The sequence below is a fragment of the Sapajus apella genome, unplaced genomic scaffold (assembly GCF_009761245.1).
Source record: "Sapajus apella isolate SASKATOON/1434 unplaced genomic scaffold, GSC_monkey_1.0 scaffold10, whole genome shotgun sequence".
Classification (NCBI taxonomy): Eukaryota; Metazoa; Chordata; class Mammalia; order Primates; family Cebidae; genus Sapajus; species Sapajus apella.
The window spans coordinates 21249142-21272677 of record NW_022436950.1 but is presented as its reverse complement, the minus strand read 5'-3'; the positions used below and the strand labels follow the sequence as shown (position 1 = coordinate 21272677).

At 49.8% G+C, this 23536-nt stretch overlaps 1 protein-coding gene and 1 long non-coding RNA gene across 7 annotated transcripts in view; one reads left to right on the top strand and one right to left on the bottom strand.

Moving 5' to 3' along the window:
- The first annotated feature begins 861 nt into the window (after nt 1-861).
- Nucleotides 862-12967, top strand: CATIP (ciliogenesis associated TTC17 interacting protein). 6 transcript variants are annotated; one of them, XM_032278235.1, is made up of 10 exons: nt 865-1056; nt 1177-1269; nt 1625-1825; nt 2126-2181; nt 5165-5251; nt 7142-7309; nt 8866-8990; nt 11741-11817; nt 12144-12232; nt 12590-12967. In XM_032278235.1, the coding sequence occupies exons 1-10, from the start codon at nt 969-971 to the stop codon at nt 12830-12832; spliced, it is 1227 nt and encodes a 408-aa protein (XP_032134126.1). In that variant the 5' UTR covers nt 865-968; the 3' UTR covers nt 12833-12967. The 6 variants fall into 6 exon arrangements, with proteins under 6 accessions (XP_032134130.1, XP_032134126.1, XP_032134127.1 ...); XM_032278236.1 differs by having other exon boundaries at nt 868-993; XM_032278237.1 differs by having other exon boundaries at nt 882-993; nt 1660-1825.
- Nucleotides 11793-23536, bottom strand: part of LOC116551792 — a 17619-nt gene continuing 5875 nt past the window's right edge. Inside the window, exons 2-4 of the long non-coding RNA XR_004269067.1 lie at nt 14128-14133; nt 11969-11976; nt 11793-11803 (exon numbers count right to left, since the gene is read on the bottom strand). This is a non-coding gene — a long non-coding RNA (uncharacterized LOC116551792). The remainder of the gene's footprint in view (nt 11804-11968; nt 11977-14127; nt 14134-23536) is intronic.

Sequence of the window (23536 nt, the reverse complement as noted above, 5' to 3'; positions counted from 1 at the left end):
GAAACCCCATCTCTACAAAAAAAAAAAAAATTAGCTGACCAAAATAATAATAATAAAATTAGCTTGGCTTAGTGGCACGCTCCTGTAGTTCCAGCTACTCAGGAGGCTGAGGCAGAAGAATCACTTGAACCCAGGAGGCAGAGGTTGCAGTGAGCCAAGATCGCACCATCACTGCACTCCAGGCTGGGTGACAGAGAAAGACTCCGTCTCAAAAAAAAAAGATTGCCTCACCAGGAGTAAGTTCGGTCAAAGGGTTTGCTATGATTGTCACTGTTGTTATTGTTATTGTCACATGTATTAGGACTGCAACTTGCAGAGAAATTCACATAGCATCTAATTAGATTGTGTGGATGTGAGGTTCTGTGTGACTTTGGGTCATATCTTCTAAGGTCTTTTTTTTTTTTTTTTTTTTTTTAGACAGATTATAGGCATCTGCACTACTCCCTGGTAATTTTTGTATTTTTAGTAGAGAAGAGTTTCACCATGTTGACCAGGCTGGTCCCAAACTCCTGGCCTCAAGTGATCTACCAGCCTGGGACTCCCAAAGTGCTGGATTACAGGTGTGAGCCAGGTCAGGAGTTTGAGACCAGCCTGGCCAATATGGTGAAACCCCATCTCTGCTAAAAATACAAAAATTAGCCAGGCATGGTGGAGGCCTGTAGTCCCAGCTACTGAGGCAGAAGAATCGCTTGAACCTGGGAGGCGGAGGTCTCAGTGAGCTGAGATGGCGCCACTGCACTTCAGCTTGTGTGACAGAGCGGGATTCCGTCTCAAAAGAGAAAACAAAGAATATCAAATGCTCCCTCTGCTGGACAACACCTCAGGCTTGTGCTGAGCCCCAAACCCGCAGTGCCAGTTTCCTCCAAGGACTGAGTGTAGTGAAGTGGGTCGATGGCCCTTTAAGAGGCACTAGCCAGCTCTGGTTGCCATGGAGACAGCTGCACACAGACTGGGTAGAGGCCCACACTATGTCCTCCAAAGTTCACTCCACAGGTGGGAAGAGGACTGCTGGTGCTGGAGGCGGGGACCCGCTTCTCCCTTCCAATCCACCTCGGGGTAGTCTTGGAGGATTCTGTTCTGGGGTGCTGGGGCCGGGACTGAGGTACCCTGCCTTGCCTCCCTGACCCCTGTCCTTCTCCCCAGGGTCTGCCATCTTAGCCTCTCCTCTTTCTGTAGGCTCCAGAACCAAGGACCACCAACCCTCGGGCGTTGAGGGTCTGCCATTCCCAGAGGCCAATGCCGAAGCCATCAACTTCCTCAGCTCTCTTGGTGAGCTCAGACGGTGTCGAAGATGGGGGTGCGGGGAGGGCTGCAACTCTGGAGCGGAGGGAAGAGAGAAGGTCCAGTCTCTTCAGTCTCTCTCTCCCTCTCTCTCTCTCTCTCTTTCTTCCTTGATTCTCCTGGGACTCAGAAAATACCTGAGGCCTATTTGTTGACTTTCTTCAAGGGAAGGCCCCTGGGACATGGGGACATGGGGGAGGAGTCGTCCCCTGTCCACGCCAGTGAGGAAGGCTGTGGGATGAGCAGGCAGGTGGGGACAGTGGGGACCCTGGTGGTCGTGGGGTCCAAGGATTGGGGCCCAGGAGCAGGGGCTGTATCTGTTCCCATGGGCCCCTCACCCTAGGGTACGAGGAGCTACAGTTGCTGTTCTTCTCCGAGACGCTGGCCATGGTCTCAGACACCGGGGAGCCCCAGGGAGAGCTGACCATTGAGGTGCAGAGGGGGAAATACCAGGAAAAACTTGGTCTGTTGACATCCTGCATCTTCGTGCACGCCTTTACCCGAGGCTTCGTGGACAAAACGCTCTGTGGAAATTCCCTCCTGGGTAGCCTTCCTGCTGCCTGAAGCCCCTCACCCTCTCCTTCCTCCCCACCTCCCCTCCACCATTCCTAGAATCTTTTTTCAGGACCAACCCCTTGGCTTTGCCTTGGACCAGAACAAGTCACAGGGTGGGGGAGGGGCCAAGGAGTTACCCCTGGACTCGATGAGGGCACCTCTTACCCATCCTGTAGTTTTTCTGGGACCTTATTACACCTAGACCTCCAGCCTGGGCCACCACCTTCCCTACCTTCGGCCTCTGACCCACATCTCCTGTGACTTCAGTGTCTGTGTCCCTGCACCCCAGGCCATCTCTCAGAGAAGCTGGAGCTCATGGAACAGCACAACCACGAGTTCATCAAGGTACTTCCCAGGGCCCCAGCCTTGACCCAATCCAGGGAAGAAAAGAGAGATATTGACTTAAAAAAACAGCAGCAACAACAAATCAAGAACCCCCTTTCATACACAGTGAAGCTAAAGAATAGCAGTCATGCTATGAAATATAAAACTCAAAAGCAATGCACTTCACAACACTGATTTGTTGTTGTTTTGTTGTTTTGGGGTTTTTTTGGTGACGGAATCTCGCTCTTGTTGCCCAGGCTGGAGTGCAGTGGCGAGATCTTGGCTCACTGCAACCTCCGCCTCCCGGGTTCAAGTGATTCTCCTGTCTTAGCCTCTCAAGTAACTGGGATTACAGGTGCCCACAACCACGCCCATCTAATTTTTACGTTTTAGTTGTGGTGGGGGGGCGGTTCACCATGTTGGCCAGGCTGGTCACGAACTCCTTACTTCAGGTGATCCACCTTCCTGGGCTTCCCAAAGGGCTAGGATTACAGGCATGAGCCACTGCACCCAGCCATCAGAACACTGGTTTTAAAAGGGCTGGGCTGGGCACAGGGGCTCACATCTGTAATACCAGAACTTTGAGAGGCCTAGGCAGGCAGATCACCCTGAGGTCAGGAGTTCAAAACCAGCCTGGCCAACACAGTGAAACCTCATCTTGACTAAAAATATAAAAATTAGCCAGGAGGGGCTGGGCGCGGTGGCTCAAGCCTGTAATCCCAGCACTTTGGGAGGCCGAGGCGGGTGGATCACGAGGTCAAGAGATCGAGACCATCCTGGTCAACATGGTGAAACCCCGTCTCTACTAAAACTACAAAAAATTAGCTGGGCATGGTGGCTCGTGCCTGTAATCCCAGCTACTCAGGAGGCTGAGGCAGGAGAATTGCCTGAACCCAGGAGGCGGAGGTTGTGGTGAGCCGAGATCGCGCCATTGCACTCCAGCCTGGGTAACAGGAGCAAAACTCCATCTCAAAAAAAAAAAAAAAAAAAAAAAATTAGCCAGGAGTGGTGGCATGTGCCTATAGTCCCAGCTACTCAGGAGGCTGAGGCAGGAGAATTGCTCAGATGTGCAGTGGCACAATCTTGGCTCATGGCTACCTCTGGGAGGTAGGATTGTGCCACTGCACTCCCACCTGGGCAACAGAGCAAAACTCTGTCTCAAGAAAAAAAAAAACGAGGGTGGGCTGGGTACAATGGCTCAGGCCTATAATCCTCACACTGTTCGAGGATAAGATGGGAGGATCCCTTGATCTCAAGAGTTTGAGCCTGGGCAACATGGCGAAACCCACCAAAAATTTTTACAATTTTTGTACAAAAAATACAAAAAGTAGCTGGGTGTAGTGATGTGTACCTGTAGTCCCAGCTACTTGGGAGGCGGAAGTGGAAGGTTCAGTGGCGCCCAGGAGGTCGAGGCTGCAGTGAGCAGTTGCGTATCGCCGCACTCCACTCCAGCCTGGGTGACAGAGTGAGACCCTGTCTCAAAAAAAAAAAAAGATGGAGGCTGGGCCAAGTGGCTCACGCCTGTAATCCCAGCACTTTGGAAGGCCGAGGTGGGCAGATCACCTGAGGTTGGGAGTTCGAAACCAGCCTGACTGGCATGGAGAAACCCCGTCTCTACTAAAAATACAAAATTAGCCAGGGATGGTGGCATGCACCTGTAATCCCAACTACTCAGGAGGCTGAGGCAGGAGAATCGCTGAATCCCAGAGGCAGAGGGTTACAGTGGGTCGAGATGGTGCCATTGCACTCCAGCCTGGGTGACAAGAGCAAATTCCATCGACCCCCCCCCCAAAAAAAGGTGGGGATGGTTTTCGTTTCGTTTTGTTTTGTTTTTTTGTTTGTTTTTGCTTGTCTGGGGATGGTTTTTGTGGGAAGGTTTTTAGGCTTGAGTAGTTTCCAGTGTGTAAACACGTCATGTTCACATTCCACAAGTTAATTAAATGGCTGGGGCTGGGTGTGAGGAGGGCACAGAGCTGGGGAACTTGGAGGCCAGGTGGGACAGGCCCCCAGGGCTAGGCTGTGGGAAAGGCCAGCCCATCAGGCCTCCAGGGAGGCACTGGGCTCTCAGGCTGGAAGAGGTCTGGCATAGGCTGGGTTCAGAGTTTGGGTATCAGATCTTCTCAGAGGCAACCTGCTGGCCCTGCGCCCAGCCCACCCCCATCTTTTAAAAGCAGTGTTCTGAAGTACATTGCTTTTGAGCTTTACACTACATCATAACACGACTGCTATTCTTCAGCTTCACTGTGTATGAAAGGGCTTTTTTGGTTTGTTGTTGCTCCTGTTTTTTATTTATTATTATTTTTTTTAAGATGAAGTCTTGCTCTTGTCACCCAGGCTGGAGTGCAGTGGTGCGATCTTGGCTCACTGCAACCTCTGCCTTCCGAGTTCAAGCAATTCTCCTACCTCAGCCTCCCAAATAGCTGGGATTACAGATGTGCACCACCACACCTGGCTAAAATTTTTTTTTGAGACAGAGTCTCACTCTGTTGCCCAGGCTGGAGGGCAGTGGGACAATCTCGGTCACTGTAACCTCCACCTCCCAAGCTCAATCGATTCTTCTCCTTCAGCCTCCAGAATAGCTGGGACTACAGGCAGGTGCCACCATGCCCAGCTAATTTTCGTATTTTTGATAGAGACGGGATTTCACCATAATGGCCAGGCTGGTCTCAAACTCCTGCCCTTCTGATCCACCCACCTCGGCTTCCCAAAGTGCTGGGATTACAGGCATGAGCCACGGTGCCTGGCCAATTTTTGTATTTTTAACAGAGGCGGGGTTTTGCCATGTTGATCAGGCTGGTCTCGAACTCCTGACCTCAAGTGATCCGCCCCCCTTGGCCTCCCAAAGTGTTGAGATTACAGGTGTGAGCCACCACGCCCAGCCCTGCTGTTGTTTTTTTAAATCAAAATCTTTAAACCTCAGTTTTCTCATTAATTAAGAATAGTCAGGTGATTTCTGGGGGACCCACGGAATCCCTGATCATGCCCCAAATGCTCTGGCCCTTAGTTCTTCATCCTCCCCATGGAAAGGAAGATGAGTTTGCTGAAGGAGGATGATCAGCTGGCTGTGACCAGAAGCATCAAGGAGGGTGAGGTAAGGATGCCAGCCAGATGGAGATGCACTCCACACTGTGAACGCAGAATATCTGAGAAAGGTCTCAATCAATTTATTTTGCTAAGGTTAAGGACACACCCATGACACAGCCTCAGGAGGTTCTGAGGACATGTGCCCAAAGTGGTCTGGGCACAGTTTGGGTTTTTTTTTTTTTGAGACAGAGTTTCACTCTTGTTGCAATGGCGCCATCTCAGCTCCCCACAACCTCCGCCTCCCCATTTCAAGCGTGTCTCCTGCCTCAGCCTCCCAAGTAGCTGGGATTACAGATATGCGCCACCACGCCAGGCTAATTTTGTATTTTTTGTTTCGTTTTGTTTTTTGTTTGTTGTTTTGAGAGGGAGTCTTGCTTCTTCGCCCACATTGGAGCGCAGTGACGCAATCTGGGCTCACTGCAACCTCCGCCTCCTGGGTTCAAGCAATTCTCTGCCTCAACCTCCCAACTAGCTAGGATTACAGGTGCCCACCACCACATCTGGCTAATTTTTTGTATTTTTTGTAGAGACGGGGTTTCACCATTTTGGCCAGGCTGGTCTTGAACTCTTGACCCTGTGATCCACCCACCTCAGCCTCCCAAAGGCTGGGATTACAGGTGTGAGCCACCACACCACGCGCCAGCCCACAACTTGGTTTATACATTTTAGAGAGACATGAGACATCAATCAACATGTATAGGATGTACATTGGTTTGTTGGGAAAGGCAGGACAACTGGAGGCAGGGAGGGGGCTTCCAAATCATAGGTGATAAGAGACATGCTTTGAAGTTTCTGATTAGCCTTTCACTGAATACACAATTTACATGTGAGAGTTGGGTAGAAGAGTGGTCACTTATGCCTTAGTCTGGCTTTGTGAAACAATAGAGCAGAGGAAGCCATCAGATACGCATTTATCTCATGTGAGCAGAAGGATGACTTTGAGTTCTGTCTGTCCTTTGTACACAAGGAATTTCCTGTGGGCAAACGGTGAGGGAGCCATGCAGGTTTATTATCTTAGCAGCTACCTTATTTAGGAATAAAATGGGAGGCAGGTTTGCCTGAAGTAGGTCCTAGCTTGACTTCCCTTTGGCTTAGTGATTTGGGGTCCCAAGATTTATTTTTCTTTCATAATGTCCCCTTCAGAACCCTGAGCAGGGGCCAGATTAGATCAAGCCAGGGGCCCGGACTGAGGAATCATTAAAAACCATCTGCCCGGCTGAAGGCCAGGTGCGGTGACTCACGTCTCTAATCTCAGCACTTTGGGGGACTGAGGTAGGCCTACCACCTCAGGTCAGGAGTTCGAGACCAGCCTGGCTAACATGGTAAAACCTCATCTCTACTAAAATTACAAAAATTAGCCAGGCATGGTGGCCTATAATCCCAACTACTTGGGAAGCTGAGGCAGGAGATCCCTTGAACCCAGGAGGCAGAGGTTGCAGTGAACTGAGACCGCGCTATTGTACTCCAGCCTGGGTGACAAAGAGCAAAACTCTGCCTCAAAAAAAAAAAAAAAAATGTCCGGGCACGGTGACTCACGCCTGTAATCCCAACACTTTGGGAGGCAGAGGCCAGCGGATCACAATGTCAGGAGTTCTAGACCAGTCCAGCCAACATGGTAAAATCTCATCTCTACTAAAAATACAAAAATCAGCCAGGCTTGGTGGTGGGTTCCTGTAGTTCCAGCTAGTCAGCAGGCTGAGGCAGGAGAATCGCTTGAACCCAGGAGGCAGAGGTTGCAGTGAGCTGAGACCGCACCATTGCACTCCAGCCTGGTGACAGAGCGAGACTCCGTCTCAAAAAAATATATATGTGTATACTCAACACCTGGGTTGCCCACCCCCTGCTGTCCCCTGCACGTTCCTGTTCCAGGTTCCTGACCCCGATCTGTTCTGAACAGGAAGTGAAGACTGCAATGACTTCTTTCCCCTGGAGCTCAATCAAGGGCTTCGTCTCAGAGGCTGCCAACCTGGTGCTGCTCAGGGTGATGGCCTGGCGGCGGATGGTGCCCAGCAACGCTCGCTTCCTGGCCTTGGACACTGAGGGCAAACTCTGCTATTCCACCTATGTGAGGGGTCTCCCTGGGCAGGAGACTTTGCTTGGGAGCAAACTAGAAAGGGCATGAAAAGCACTGAGATGGGGAACAGCTGTGGAATTAGATGAGGGAGGCGGGGGAGGGGGAGTAGAAAACAGCACAAGTAGGAATGGGGCTTCCAAGGGCAGGAAAGCACGTTTGTCAGGGAGTGAGTGTGGGGCAAATGAAGTGAGAGGGGCTGAGAGGCGGAAACAATTCAGAGAAGCAATGCTTTTGCACAGAAGTCAGTCCAGAAAAGATAAATATAGTGCAGGGATGATTTTAAAAATACATCATTTTTGGCTGGGCATGGTGGCTCACGCCTGTAATCCCAGCGCTTTGGGAGGCCAAGGTGGGCAGATCACTTGAAGTTAGGAGTTCCAGACCAGCCTGGCCAACATGGTGAAACCTGGTCTCTACTAAAAATACAAAAATTAGCCAGGCGAGGTGGTGGGCACCTGTAATTCCAGTTACTTGGGAGGCTGAGGCAGGAGAATCATTTCTTAAACCTGGGAGGTAGAGGTTGCAGTGAACTGAGATCACACAACTGCAGTCCAGCTTGAGCAACAGAGGGAGACTCCTTCTCAAAAAAAAAAATCATTTTGTAACTTTAGGAAGTGCAACATGTCCAACTGTACTTAAATATTCTTTTATTATTTCTCAACCCCAAAGGGTGTTCCGTTTTTGTTTTTTGTTTTTAACTAAAATTTCAAAATCAGCATGCCTGAGACTTCCTGCAGTAGGTGATTTTAAAGCCTTGCCACTGAACACATGATTTCCAGTGAGATACTTTGGGGGCCAATTTTTTTTTGAGACAGAGTTTCGCTCTTGTTGCCCAGGCTGGAGTACAATGGTTCGATGTCGACTCAGCACAACCTCCGCCTCCCAGGTTCAAGTGATTCTCCTGCCTCAGCCTCCTAAGTAGCTGGGATTACAGGCATGCACCACCACGCCCAGCTAATTTTTTGTATTTTTAGTAGAGACGGGGTTTCATCATGTTGACCAGGATGGTCTCGATCTCTTGACCTCGTGATCCACCCGCCTTGGCCTCCCAAAGTGCTGGGATTACAGGCGTGAGCCACCGCGCCCGGCCTGAAACGTGTTTAACACGTTTCTCTCCATGGCCGCAGCCATAACAGGGGTTTAAGTTTTAATTACAATAAGGACAGACTGCCCGAAACACCATGGGTCTGAGGTGGCTACAAATATGTCTGGTGTCACGCCTCTGAGCCTCACTTTGCCTCCACCCACTGGCCCTAGTAGCTTATCCTCCCTCTCCGCTCCCACAACCTTCCCCATACTGCTTCTCATCCCTGTAACAGAATTTGCCAACTAGAAGCACCTGGTCAGCGAGATGGCCTGGGAGGGGTCAGGGGCAACCTGGAGCTAGTTTCCTATGAGGGGCCCCCAACTTAGCTTGGAGGTTTGGAGTTGCAACCTCAAATGTGGTGGTGAAGATATGAGATGGAGAAAAGGCTAAGGTGAGATGATGGGGAGACCTTGGCGGGCATCCACCTCACCTCCCACCCCCCAATTTTGGCTGTTTCCAGCAAGACCTGGGCTTCCAGACCATCCAGGTGGACCAAAAGCAGGCCGAAGTGTTCATCGTGGAGCAAACTGTCCACTCGGAGGAGGGCATCCCCATGTCCTGCCAGTACTACCTGCTCTCTGATGGGTGAGCTGCTGATGGTGGGGCAACGAGTGGTGCTGAGCTTGTAGGTGCTCAAGGACTGGCTGCTTCTGGGGACACCACGAGGAAGAGCTGCCGTGGAGACGGGAGTGTCCTTCCGCTTTATCCATATCATTCACTCTTTCTTCATTTATTTGCTTGTCCTCTTAACCCTCACAGTGGCTCCCAAACCTCACTGAACACCACAGGCCTGATAGCTAGTGCAGCTACCACTGTGTAAGAGGTAATATTGATAACATCAAGGTTTGAATGACTGCACACTTGATCAAATCACTGTGCCGGAGGAATTGCCTGTGGCAGGCTGCCCTGCGGTCATCAGCAAAGCACTGCCTCTAACTCGCAAGAAAATTCAGGTGGAAGAAAAGAGAGTTGTCGGGTTTTTTTTGTTTTTGTTTGTTTGTTTTGAGACAGAGTCTGGATGAGTTTATTTCTTAAAATTTCAGAATATGGCTGGGCACGGTGGCTCATGCCTGTAATCCCAGCACTTTGGGAGGCAGAGGCAGGCGGATCTCCTGGGGTCAGGAGTTCAAGACCAGCCTGACCAACATGGAGAAACCCTGTCTCTACTAAAAATACAAAAAATTAGCCGGGTGTGGTGGTGCATGCCTGTAATCCCAGCTACTTGTAAGGCTGAGGCAGGAAATCACTTGAACCTGTGAGGTGGAGGTTGTAGTGAGCTGAGATCGTGCCATTGCACTCCAGCCTGGGCAACAAGAATGAAACACCATCTCAAAAAAAAAAATTCAGAATAGGTATTGACATAATCACTACACTGGGGAAAAAGTAATAAAAACGTTGTTGGCTTTATCTCATAACTTAGTTTGTTTTTGGTTTTGGTGCGATCATAGTCCATAGCAGCCTCCAACTCCTGGGCTTAAGCAATCCTCCTGCTTCAGCCTCCCTAGTAGCTGGGACTACAGGTGTGCCCCACAGCTCCAGGCCACTCTTTCTATTTTGAGTGCCACATAGCAGCAGGTTCCATAATCTTTCCTTGTTTTCTCTTTCTTTCTTTCTCTTTTCTTTCTTTTTCTTTCTTTCTCCCTCCCTCCTTCCTTTTCTTTCTTTCCTTCTTTCTTTCTTGAGATGGAGTCTTGCTTTGTTGCTCAGGCTGGAATGCAGTGGCATGATCTTGGCTCACTGCAACCTCCGCCTCTGGAGTTCAAGTGATTCTCCTGCTTCAGCCTCCCAAGTAGCTTGGACTACAGGTGCCTGCCACCACACCTGGCTAATTTTTGTATTTTTAGTAGAGACAGGGTTTCACCATGTTGGCCAAGCTGGTCTCAACCACCTGACCTCAGGTGACCCACCCATTTTGGCCTCCCAAAGTGCTGGGATTACAGGCATGAGCCACTGTGACAGGCCTCTTTCTCTTTCTGAGACAGACTCGCTCTGTTGTCTAGACTGGAGTGCAGTGATGCAATCTTGGCTCACTACAACCTCCACATTCCAGGTTCAAGTGATTCTCATACTTCAGTCACCAAAATAGCTGTGATTACAGGCACCTGCCACCATGTCTGGCTCATTTTTTGTATTTTTTAGTAGAGATGGGGTTTCACCATGTTGGCCAGGCTGGTCTCAAATCCCTGACCTCAAGTGATCCACCCATCGCAGCCTCCTAAAATGCTGGGATTACAGGCGTGAGCCACCGCACCTGGCCAAGGAGGGTCCATGATTTCCTAGTGCTGGACCTAGGACCTCTAAAGATCCTTTTTTTAAACAAACAAACAAACAAAAAAAAAAAAAAGGGGGCCTAATACTTGCCAAGCCCTGTGTGTTCATCCAGAAATGAACACCACCCAGGAACTCAAAAAATCTGAGAAGAAGGCAGAATAGAGGCCTGGAATGGTCTCTCAAGGGGCACTGTCAGCTGGGCACAATGGCTCATGCCTGTAATCCCAGCACTTTGAGAGCCTGAGGCGGGTGGATCAGGAGGTTAGGCATATAAGACCAGCTTGGCCAAGATGGTGGAACCCCATTTCTACTAAAAATATAAAAATTAGCCAGGCGTGGTGTTGGGTGCCTATAATCCCAGCTAATCAGGAGGCTGAGGCAGAGAATCGCTTGAACCCAGGAGGCGGAGTTCCAGTGAGCTGAGATCTCACCACTGCACTCCAGCCTGGGCAACAGAGTGAGACTCCGTCTCAAAAGAAAAAGGGGTGGTACTGTCATTTATGAGTCTGCTTAGGCTGCCATAACAAAATACCACAGGCTGAGTGGCTTCCAGAGAAATGTATTTGCTCGCAGCTCTGGAGGCTGGAAGTCCAAGATCATGGTGCTGTCAGAGTTGGTTTCTGGTGACGGCTCTCTTCCTAGCCTGCAGACAGCTGCCTTCTTTTTCTTTTTCTTTCTTTTTTTTTTTAAGACAGGGTTTCACCATGTTGGTCAGGCTGGTCTTGAACTCCCGACCTCAGGTGATCCACTTGCCATGGCCTCCAAAGTGCTTGGATTACAGGCGTGAGCCACCACACCTGGCCGACAGCTGCCTTCTTAGTGTGTCCCCACATGGCCTTTCTTCTGTGAGTGAGTGGAGAGAGAACTCTCTGGCATCTCCTCCTTATAAAGACACCGATCCTATCTGATTAGGGCCCCACCCTTATGACTGCACATAAAGGTAATGACCTCCCCAAAGGCCCTACCTCCAACTATCACCACACTGGGGGTTAGATGGAGAATACCGTCCACAGCGGGTGGGCTGGGAAGACTCTCCCTCTCACATGTTCTGTGTTGCATTCCAGGCACCTGGCCAAGAGAATACAGGTGGGCTCCCCAGGGTGCTGCATCATCACCAAGATGCCCATCTTGAGGGAAGTGGGTGAGTGAAGTCCAGGCCTTGGGCAGCGTGGGAGAGTGAAGGGGAGCGGGGAAACCTGGGCCTTCCAGGATGCAGGGACTGGACCCAATGTGCTGTGAACGGGACAGGAGCCTGGAAGCAGCTGGAGAACACCTGCCTTTCAGCCCCTGACCCCAGGCACTAAGACGAGGATCTTTCTTGCTGGGAGCCCCTTCCTGCCACTCTGTCCCGCAGCAGACTCCTGGGGCTCCACCTGAGCCTTCTGTTTGGGTGTTCTCGGGATCCCGCTGGGTATCCAGGGAAGGTTCTGAGGTGGGGACGCCCAGCCTTCCATGTTCCCCACCCAGATGAGATTGAGCCACGCCCCGTGTTTGAGAAGAAGCCTCTAGTGTGGGAGGAGGATATGGAGCTCTATACGAAGTTCCTGGAACGGAAGGTGAGGAGAGGCTACACCAGTCTGGGGTCCCCATTCCCCACTAGGCCTTAAAATTCGTTATTGATGGGCCGGACATGGTGGCTCACGCCTGTAATCCAAGCACTTTGGAGGCCAAGGCGGCGGATCACCTGTGGTCGGGAGTTCAAGGCCAGCCTGACCAACATGGTGAAACCCCGTCTTAAAAAAAAAAAAAGAAAAAAAAAATTCGTTATTGATCTTTCTGCACCTGATTGAAATGCACACCCGTAGGGGCTGGAAGTCTCCAGCGCCCCTCAGCTCTCCTTGGAGCGAGTGGGTGGGGGCTCCTGGGGCGCGGGGGCCCCGCCCAGCTCAGGCTTGGGCTCTGTCCCCCGCCAGGAGGAGCTCCGGCTGGGCCATGCCAGCTATCTGCGGCAGCACCCCGAGGCCCACGCGCTCATCTCCGACTTCCTGCTCTTCCTGCTGCTGCGCCAGCCAGAGGACGTGGTCACCTTTGCCGCCGAGTTCTTCGGCCCCTTCGACCCGCGCCGCCCGTCGTCCCCGGGCTTGGGCTCCTCCAACCGGCCCAGTCCTTTCCGCTCCCTGGAGCCCGAGGGAGACGCCGGCTGCGGGGCGGGCTAGGCGGGGCCCGGGCCGCGCCGGGGCAGGAAGCTGGGCGTCCGGCTGGGACACGGGCGGGACGCTCCGGGAGGGGGGCGCTTTCCGGGCTGCGGTTTTGGGGTAATAAACGGGGCCCTCCCGCGGCTCCGCAGCGCCCGCCTACAGCTTCCCTGGCTAGTGTCTTGTGTCTCTGGCTAGAAATAGGAACCGTGACCGTCTGTACCTCGAGTGGATTTCATGTAGGATTTCCTCCTACATGCTGTTTTCATCATTATCCCCATTCTACAGATAAAGACAGACAGGCACAGAAAGTTTAACTTTGGGAGATGGCAGGTGGGGAGGCAGAATTATAACCTGAACTTTGGAGTTGAAAGCCCACAAGGGGGACGGTGGCTCACGCCTGTAATCCCAGCACTTTGGGAGGCCGAGGCGGGCGGATCACCTGAGGTCGGGTGTTGGAGACCAGCCTGGCCAACATGGTGAAATCCCGTCTCTACTAAAAATACAAAAATTATCCGGACGTGGTGGCGCACACCTGTCATCCCAGCTGCTCGGGAGGCTGAGGCATGAGAATTGCTTGAACCCGGGAGGCTGTGGTTGCAGTGGGCCGAGATCGTGCCATGCACTCCAGCCTGTGCTCAGAGCAAGACTCCGCCTCAAAAAAAAAAAAAAAAAAGAAAAACCCCAAGTGCCTTGGCACTCAGATCTTACAGACGCCGCAAAGCATAATTGCCCAACCCACCGCCCAAAGAAAACACACGCGGCGGAGGGTGGGGGAGGGAGGAGGGCCGAAGGGAGCACCGCTGGCTTAGCTCAAAACCCCTGATATCTCGCAAACGCAGGCAGCACTCACGCTCCAGCTCCTCCCAGTTCTCACTGACACACAGGAACCCTCAAACTCCGGAGCCGGGGGTCCGAGAGTAAAAAGAATGGGGAGATGATCGTCACATCCTCTGGACTCCTTGTGGGACGTCCGTGCTGGCCAGCGGCTTCTGTCCGGATGCTCAGCAGCAAACATTAGGCAAACTCCCCGGGAGGCGGGTGCAGGCTCTTTCCCTCCCTTGCTGGTTTATCAGACCGGCTGCTGCAGACTCCAGAGACGCTTTCTCTCTAGTGGACAGTACGACCAGACACCTACACGGCTGGGTGGGATCTGGGGTGGAGGAGGACCAAGATTCACGGAAAAAGGGCTTCGTGAAAGACTATTGTCCATCTCCCTTATTTCAAAAGAAACATATGTTATTTTTATTTTTATTTTAGATGGAGTTTCACTCTTGTTACCCAGGCTGGAGTGCAATGGCGCCATCTCAGCTCACCGAAACCTCCACCTCCCGGGTTCATTCTCCTGCCTCAGCCTCCTGATTGGGATTACAGCCCCCGCCACCACACCCAGCTAATTTTTTTTGTATTTTTAGAAGAGACAGGGTTTCAGCATGTTGGTCAGGCTGGTTTAAAACTCCTAACCTCGTGATCTGCCTGCCTTGGCCTCTCAAAGTGCTGGGATTACAGGCATGAGCCACTGCGCCCAGCAAGAAACACATGTTCATAATGTAAAACTTAGGAGAGGGGGATAAATCAAAAGAAGAAAATGAAATCATCTTAATCTGTCTACCTGGAAGCAGCAGCTGCTCACATCCTCTCTACTCTCCCATGCATAAAAGCAGCTGGTGTTTATTGAGTGTTCACTCTGTCAAGCCCTTTTCTAGATTGTTTGATCTGGTCTTTATAACTTCAGGGGACTTTATTTATTTATTTATTTGTTTATTTATTTTTGACTAGGTCTTGCTCTGTCACCCAGACTGAAATGCAGTGGCGCAATCAGTGCTCACTGCAGCCTCGACTTTCTGAGCGCAGGTGATCCTTCCACCTCAGCCTTCTGAGTGGCTGGGACTGCAGGCATGCACCACCACCCTGGGCTGGTTTTTTTTTTCTTTTTTTAAGAGAGGAATCTGGCTATGTTACCCAGGCTAGTCTCAAACTCCTGGCCTCAACTGACCCTTCTGCCTTGGTCCTCCAAAGTTCTGGATTATAGGCATGAGCCACTGCATCCAGCCTCAATTTATTTTTTTTCCTTTTCTTTTTTTTAGGGACTGGTCTCCGTGTGTTGCCCAGGCTGCTCTTGAACTCCTGGGCTCAGGCGATCTACCTCCCTCAGCCTCCCAAAGTGCTGAGGTTACAGGCATGAGCCACTGCACACACTTTATTTTTGCTATCATAAACAGTGCTGCACTGAACATCCTTGTAGTTAAATCTTTGTATATGTCAACAATTGTTTCCTTAAGGATACATTCTGACAAGTGGAATTGCTGAACTAATTTTATTTTTATTTATTTTCTTTATTTATTTTGAGACGGAGTCTTGCTCTGTTGCCCAAGCTGGAATACAATGGTGCAATCTCAGCTCACTGCAACCTCCACCTCCCAGGTTCAAGAGGTTCTCCTGCCTCAGCTTCCTGAGTAGCTGGGATTACAGATGTCTGCCACACGCCCAGCTAATTTTTGTATTTTTAGTAGAGACTAGGTTTCACCATGCTGGCAAGGCTGGTCTCGAACTCTTGACCTCAGGAAGTCCGCCTGCCTCAGCCTCCCAGAGTGCTGGGATTATAGGTGTGAGCCACAGTGTCTGGCCTTATTTCTTTCTTTCTTTCTTTATTTAGAGACAGAGTTTTCACTCTTGTTGCCCAGGCTGGAGTGCAATGGCACAATCTCGGCTCACCACAACCTTCGCCTCCCTGGTTCAAGCGATTCTCCTGCTTCAGCTTCCTGAGTAGCTAGAAGGGATTACAGGCATGTGCCACCATGCCTGTCTAATTTTGTGTTTTTAGTAGAGACAGGGTTTCTCCATGTTGATCAGGCTGGTCTTGAACTCCCGACCTCAGATGATCTGCCCACCTCAGCCACCCAAAATGCTGGGATTACAGGCGTGAGCCACTGTGCCTAGCCTGCTGAACTAATTTTAAGACTTTTATTTTAACATATTGCCAGATTCTACATGGGTTAGATTTCTATTAAGGGTCAGGTAAAGCATTCCAGGCAGAGCAAATGACATGAGCAAAGGACAGAAAGTGTCATGTGCATCTGTGGTCGAGAGCAGTGGTGCCCAACAGAACTTTCTGCAATGACGGTGAGTTGAGGGTGGGGACTTCAGGGAAGGCCTTTCTAGGATCTCAGTTGAGCTGGGACCTAAATGATGAGGAGTCAGACTTGTGAAGAGCTGAGGGAAAAGCCTTCTAGGCAGAGGGAACAGCAAGTGCAAGGCTGTGAGCATGGTATGTTGGGAACAGAAGGCCATTGAGGCTGGAGCATGAAAAAGTAGGAGAAAAGCATGCAGTAGCCCGGGTGTGGAGACTCATGCCTGTAATTCCAGCACTTTGGGAGGCTGAGGCGGGTGGATTACGAGGTCAGGAGCTCAAGACCAGCCTGGCCAAGATAGTGAAACCCCGTCCCTACTAAAAATACAAAAATTAGCTGGGCGTGGTGGCGGGCACCTGTAATCCCAGCTACTCTGGAGGCTGAGGCAGAGAATTGCTTGAACCCAGAAGGTGTAAGTTGCCATGAGCCGAGATCGCACCACTGCACTGCAGCCTGGACAACAGAGTAAGATTCTGTCCAAAAAAGAGAAGAGAGAGGAGAGAGAGGAAAAGAAAAGCAAAGCACTCACTAACTACTGCAAGATGGGCAGGGCTGGATCACAGAGGGTTGCCCAGGCCCTGGCAAGTTCTCTTCATCTGTGGATAACTGAAGCAGGCTGACCTAACCCCATGCCCCCGGAATATTCCCAGAAAGATCCAGGCCCAGAAAGATCCACAGAGCTCCCTTCAGTCCCAGATACCCTGCAGCAGTTGGAGGAGGCTAAGGCAGCAGCTCACAACACATCCAGGTTCATCCTTCGCTGAGCTCTCTTGCATCAGTCACCTGCAATAGGAAGGAGGAGCCGAGCCACTTCCCTGTCTCCTCTGTGATGTCTATTTCAAAACTGGTTTATTTAAAAATCTTTGTATTTGTTCCCAGAACCACCATGACTCTGTCCTCTTGCTCCATCATACTGACGTACATTTCTCAGCCGGCCGCAGTGGCTGAGGCCTCTAATCCCCACATTTTGGGAGGCCGAGGCAGGAGATCATGTGAGTCCAGGAGTTCAAGACCAGACTGGGTAACACAACGAGACCCTGTCTCTACAAAAAATTAGTTGGACATGGTGACGCAAGGCTGTAGTCCCAGCTACTCAGGAGGTTGAGGTGGGAGGATTTCTTGAGCTGAGGAGTTCAAGGTTGCAGTGAGCCGTGATTGTGCAACTGCACTCCAGCCTGGGTGACAGAGAGTCTGTCTCTAAAAAAAAAAAGAAAAAAAAAAAAAACCAGAGATGCATTTCTCAGCATAAGGAAAAACACATGTTGAGCAATTCTGAAGTGCCAGGCACTGTATCTGAGGATGCTGTGGTCAGCACACAGGCCAGGCATCAGTTACATAGCCCACAGTCAGCCTAGAGGAAACTGAGCCCTCAGTAATCCCATGGGAGAATGTAAATGTACGGGGCATGGGAAGGGCTAAGAAGGGAATCTAGACATGCAGTGTGAGAGCATCTAATGCAGACTTGACCTAGTCTGGGACTCCAGGGAGGAGGAAAGAAATAAATAGTAATAATGGCCTAGACTCAGTGGCTCACGCCTGTAATCCCAGCGCTTTGGGAGGCCAAGGCCAGATGATTGCTTGAGGCCAGAAGTTGGAGACTGGGCTATGTAGTGAAACTTTGTCTCTACAACAAAATTTATTAATCTATTTAGAGACAGAGACTTGTGTTGTCACTCAGGATGGAGTGCAGTGGCGCCATCTCCGCTCACTGCAACCTCTGCCTCCCAGGTTCAAGCGATTCTCCTGCCTCAGCCTCCTAGGTAGCTGGGACGACAGTCATGGGCCACCATACCCAGCTAATTTTTTTTTTAAGGACAGAGTTTCACTCTTGTTGCCCAGGCTGGAGTGCAATGGCATGATCTCGGCTCACCACAACCTCCATCTCAAGGTTCAAGCAATTCTCCTGCCTCAGCCTCCGAGGAGCTGGGATTACAGGCATGCACTACGCCCGGCTAATTTTTTGAATTTTTATTAGAGACAGGGTTTGTCCATCTTGGTCAGGTTGGTCTGGAACTCTCTCTCTCTCTCTCTCTCTCTTTTTTTTTTTTTTTTAAATAAAGACGGGGTTCCATCATGTTGGTCAGACTGGTCTCGAACTCTAGACCTTGTAATCCACCTGCCTTGGCCTCTCAATATGCTGGGATTACAGGCATGAGCCACTGCACCTGGCCTAAAAAAATTTTTTTAATTAGCCAGCCACGGCAGCGTGCACCTGTAGTCTCAGCTACTCAGGATGCTGAGGAGACAAGATCCCTTGAGTCCTGAAGTCCAAGGATACATAAGTTATGATCATGTTACTGTACTCCAGCCTGGGCAACAGAATGAGATGCTGTATCTAAAACACAAAGTAAATAAAAATCTTTTTAAAAATAGTAATAATATGGCTGGGTGTGGTGGCTCACGCCTGTAATCCCAGCACTTTGGGATGCCAAGGCATATGGATCACAAGGTCAGAAGTTCAAGACTAGCCTGGCCAAGATGGTGAAACCCCATCTCTACTAAAAATACAAAAAATTAGCCGGGTGTGGTGGTGGGTGGCTATAATCCCAGCTATTGGGAAGGCTGAGGCAGAGAATTGCTTGAACCCGGGAGGCAGAGGTTGCACTGAGGTGAAATCGTCCCATTGCACTCCAGCCTGGGCGACAGAGCGAGACTCTGTCTCAAAAATTAAAAAAAATAGTAACAATATTAAGAGCAAGCCCATAATTCATGTGATTCTCAGTATCCGTATGAGATGGTTTCTATTACTATTCCCATGTTACAGATGAGGAAGAGTTGAAGGCTCAGGGCCGCACCATGGTTAGTGCGAGAGCCAGAATTTCGACTCAGAGTGTCTGGCTCCAGAGCCCATGTGCCAATCCACTCTCCTAAACAGATCAAATGTGGCTCTCTGGAGGCAGATCCTAGAAGAGAGAGAGTCACCTTCCTGCTTTAATCCATGCAGAGTACACTTGACTTCATACTGTCCTTCTCCTTCCCCAAGCACCCGGAAACGAGTGCATTGTTTCTTAGTGCATTGTCACCACCAGCAGCCTCATTGCGATGGATTTGGTTGCCTGGGTAGAAGAGGAGGGCATTGTGCTAAGGGAGCACATCGCCCAACCTGGGAGAGATCAAGGATGGCTTCCTGGAGGAGGTCACACCAGAACTGAATCCTGAAGGACAAGAAGTCATTCACCAGGCCAAGGGTGTAGAGGTTGTTTCAGGAGGAAGCAGCATTTGCAAAGGCCTAGAGGTGAGAGGGAGGGAGTACTGGATGTCTGAGCTGCTGCAAGGAACTCAGGAGAAGCTAGTGAAGACTGTGGGAGCCCCACTAAAGCACTTCCTGCTGCCCTACGGACTGAGAGACTCTGGAAGTGCGTTAGGCAAATGTCCAAACGCCTACGCGCACGCGCGTGCGTGTGTGTGTGTGTGTGTGTGTTCCCTCCCGCAAAAAGCCTTAATGAGAGTAGATAAGCTAAGAGCAATGCTACAGATGGAGTCCTACAAGAAGCGTAGCATTTTGACATCCAGCTAGACAAAATAAAAAGCCAAGACCGGAGTGTCCCTGGAAGGTGCAGACCTGGCCTTTTGAATCTATCAGGCTCTTCCTTTAATAATCCGCTATTAAGGAGGCTGAGGCAGGAGAATTGCCTGAACCCAGGAGGCGGAGGCTGCGGTGAGCCGAGATCGCGCCATTGCACTCCAGCCTGGGTAACAGGAGTGAAACTCCGTCTCAAAAAAAAAAAAAAAAATCCGCTCTTCCAATACCACCCTCAGAAAATCCATTCTTGTTCAGTTGGATGGTTTTCTCTCTCTTTTTTTTTTGTAATTTTTTAAAAATCTTTTGAGATAGAGTCTCACTCTGTCGCCCAGGCCGGAGTGCGGTGGTGCAATCTTGGCTCAGTGCAACCTCTGCCCCCAGGTTCAAGCAATTCTCCTGCCTCAGCCTCCCAAGTAGCTGGGACTACAGGCACCTGCCACCATGCCCAGCTAATTTTTGTATTTTTAGTAGAGACGGGGTTTCACCATATTGGCCAGGCTGCTCTCAAACTCCTAGCCTTGTGATCTGCTCGCCTCAGGCTACTAAAGTGTTGGGATTACAGGCGTGAGCCACCGCGCCTGGCTGCCCCATTTTGTTTTATGATATGCCATCATGTGTCACTAAATGACAGGGCTATGTTCTAAGGAATGTGTCATTAGAAGGTTTTGCCACCCTGTAAACATCACAGAGTGTTTATATACACAAACCTAGCCTGTATGGTGTAACCCACTGCTCGTAGGCTAAAAATGTGTACAGTATGCTATTTTACTGAATACTGCAGGCAATTATAACACAATGGTAAGTAGTTGTATATCTAAATATATCTAAGCATAGAAAAGGTACAGTGAAAATACATTAGCCAGCCTGGTGTGGTGGCTCACACCTATAATCCCAGCACTTGGGGAGGCCGAGGTCAGCAGATCACGAGGTCAGGAGTTTGAGGCCAGCCTGGACAACATGGTGAAACCCTGTCTCTACTAAAAATACAAAAATTAACCAGGCATGGTAGCACACCCTTGTTGTCCAGGCTGGAGTACAATGGCATGATCTTGGCTCACGGCAACCTCTGCCTCCTGGCTTCAAGTGATTTTCCTGCCTCAGTCTCCTGAGTAGCTGGGATTACAGGCGCCTGCCACTGTGCCTGGCTAATTTTTCTATTTTTAGTAGAAACAAGGGTTCACCATCTTGGCCAGGCTGGCCATGAACTTCTGACCTCTTGATCCACTCTTTGAGAGGCCTTGGACTCTCAAAGTGCTGAGATTACAGGCGTGAGCCACTGCACTCACCCCTCAAGCCTCTTTTAGACGACACCAATCTCATTCATGAAAGCAGAGCCCTCGAGACCTGATCACCTCCCAAAGATCCCCCTCTTAATAGTATCACCTTATGGGGCAGGTTTCAACATAGGAATTTGAGGGTAGGGCACGGACATTCAGACCATGGTAGCAGGCACATCTGAGAATTAAACCATCATGAGCAGCAATGTTTGTAACATCTGGAGTTCTGAGGAGCTGACAGTGACCAACAAAATGTTGAAACTCAATTTGCAGAACAACGGACTGCACAGTGCTAAGTGCATTTCTTGTGCCTGCCTTTATCTTAAGGTAAAGACTCTTATTATCCCCATTTTGCAGGTGAGAATACTGAGGGACTAAAAAACTTGTCGAAGTAGGCCAGGTGCAGTGGCTCACCCCTGTAATCCTAGCACTTTGGGAGGCTGAGGCAGGTGGATCACCTGAGATCAGTAGTTTGAGACTAGCCTGACCAACATGGAGAAACCCCGTCTCTACTAAAAATACAAAAAATAAAAATAAATAAATAAAAAAATTAGCCAGGCATGGTGGTGGGCACCTGTAATCCCAGCTACTTGGGAGGCCGAGGCAGTAGAATCGCTTGAACCCAGGAGGCAGAGGTTGCAGTGAGCCAAGATGCAAAGTGTTGGGATTACAGGTGTGGGCCACCGTGCCTGGCCATTTCCAGTATATTATTTTATCATCGCAAGCAAACACCCTGTCCCCACTAAACAATAATGCCCATTCCACTCTTCCCCTGGCCTCTAGCAACTATCATTCTACTTTCTATCTCTATAAATTTGCCCATTCTGGGCACCTCTATAAATGGAATCATATAACATTTGTCCTTTGTTTTTTGGCTTTTTTTTTTTTTGGAGACTGAGTTTCACTCTTGTTGCCCAGGCTGGAGTGCAATGGTGCGATCTCGGCTCACCTCAACCTCTGCCTCCCAGGTTCAAGCAATTCTCCTGCCTCACCCTCTCAAGCAGCTGGGATTACAGGCACCTGCCACCATGTCTGGCTAATTTCGTATTTTTAGTAGAGACAGGGTTTTTCAGGCCGGGCGCGGTGGCTCAGGCCTGTAATCCTAGCACTTTGGGAGGCCGAGGTGGGTGGATCACCTGACGTCAGGAGTTCAAGACCAGCCTGGCCGTCATGGTGAAACCCAATCTTTAAAAAAAAAAAAAAAAAAAAAAGAGACAGGATTTTTCCATGTTGGTCAGGCTGTTCTCAAACTCCTGACCTCAGGTGATCCACCCCCCTCGGCCTCCCAAAATTCTGGGATTACAGGCATGCGTCACCAGGGGCAGCCGCATTTGTCCTTTTGTGCCTGGCTTGTTTCACTTAACAATATCTGCAGGATTCAACAATGTTGTGGCATGTATCAGGATTTCATTCCTTTCTAAGGCTGAATAATAGCCCATCTTATGTATATGACATGTTTTGTTTATTCATCTTCTGATGGACACTGGATAATTTCCATCTGTTGGCTGCTGTGAATAATGTTGCTGTGAACATGTGAACATGCACGTACAAATGTGTGTTTGAATCCCTGCTTTCAATACAACCAGGATATTGACATTGACACAATCCCATCGATGTTTTTCAGATGTCCCCACTTTTTCTTTCACTCGTTTTTGTATACGTGCATGTGCATGCGTGAATGTGGGTATCTTCAGTTCTGTAAAGTTTCATCATATGTGTTTGTGTCTCTACCACCATCATCAAGACACTGAAAACTCCCGAAATCACAAGGATCCCTCGAGTCACTCCTTTATAACCACACACCGCCTCCTTGCCCATGCCTAACCGCTGGGAACCACTAATCTGATTGTCATTTCTAAAATTTTGTCATTGCAAATATGTTACATAAATGTAATAATACCGTATGTAACCATTTGAGATTGACTTTTTTTTTTTACCCAGAATAATTTCCTGAAGATTCATCCATTTTACTGTCTGTATCAATGTTTTGTTCTTTTTTTTTTTTTTTTCAGATGGGGTCTTGCTCTGTCGCACAGGCTAGAGTACGGTGGCATGATCTCAGCTCACTGCAACCTCTACCTGTTGGGTTCAAGCGATTCTCCTGCCTCAGCCTCCTGAGTGGTTTGGATTACAGGTGCCTGCCACCACACCTGGCTAATTTTTATATTTTTAGTAGAGACAGGGTTTCACCATGTTGGCCAGGCTGGTCTTGAACTCCTGACCTCAAGTGATCCACCTGATTCAGCCTCCTAAAGCGCTACAGGTGTGAGCCACCGCACCTGACCACATGTTTGGTTTTAAGAAATTTACAGGGGCTGCGTGTGGTGGCTAGTTCCTGTAATCCTGGCACTTTGAGAGGACCAGATAGGAGGATCGCTTGAGCCCAGGAGTTCAAGACCAGCCTGGGTAACATAGCAAGATCCTGTCTCTGCAATAAATAGATAAATAAGCTGACTATGGTGGCATATGCCTATTGTCCCAGCTGCTTGGGAGGCCGAAGTGGGAAGATTACTTGAGCCCCGGAGTTCGGGGTTCCAGTGAGCTACGATTGTGCCACAGCACTCCAATGTGGACAACAGAACGAGACCCTGTCACTAAAAAATAAAATAATAATTAAAAATTAAATAATTCCACAGAAACTGGATAACAAAAAATAAATAAATAAAATAAAAATAAAAAATTTTAGGCCCAGGCGTGGTGGCTCACACCTGTAATCCCAGCACTTTGGCAGGCTAAGGCAGGCGGATCACCTGAGGTCAGGAGTTTGAGACCACAGTTTCTGTGGAAGTATTTA

What these genes read in the sequence shown, in the direction of transcription:
- CATIP (XM_032278235.1), top strand. Translation starts at nt 969, where the DNA reads ATGTCCTCCAAAGTTCACTCCACAGGTGGGAAGAGGACTGCTGGTGCT. An exon ending in CAACTTCCTCAGCTCTCTTG is followed by an intron (nt 1,270 to 1,624) that starts GTGAGCTCAGAC and finishes CCCTCACCCTAG; the next exon opens with GGTACGAGGAGCTACAGTTG. An exon ending in TACTACCTGCTCTCTGATGG is followed by an intron (nt 8,991 to 11,740) that starts GTGAGCTGCTGA and finishes GTTGCATTCCAG; the next exon opens with GCACCTGGCCAAGAGAATAC.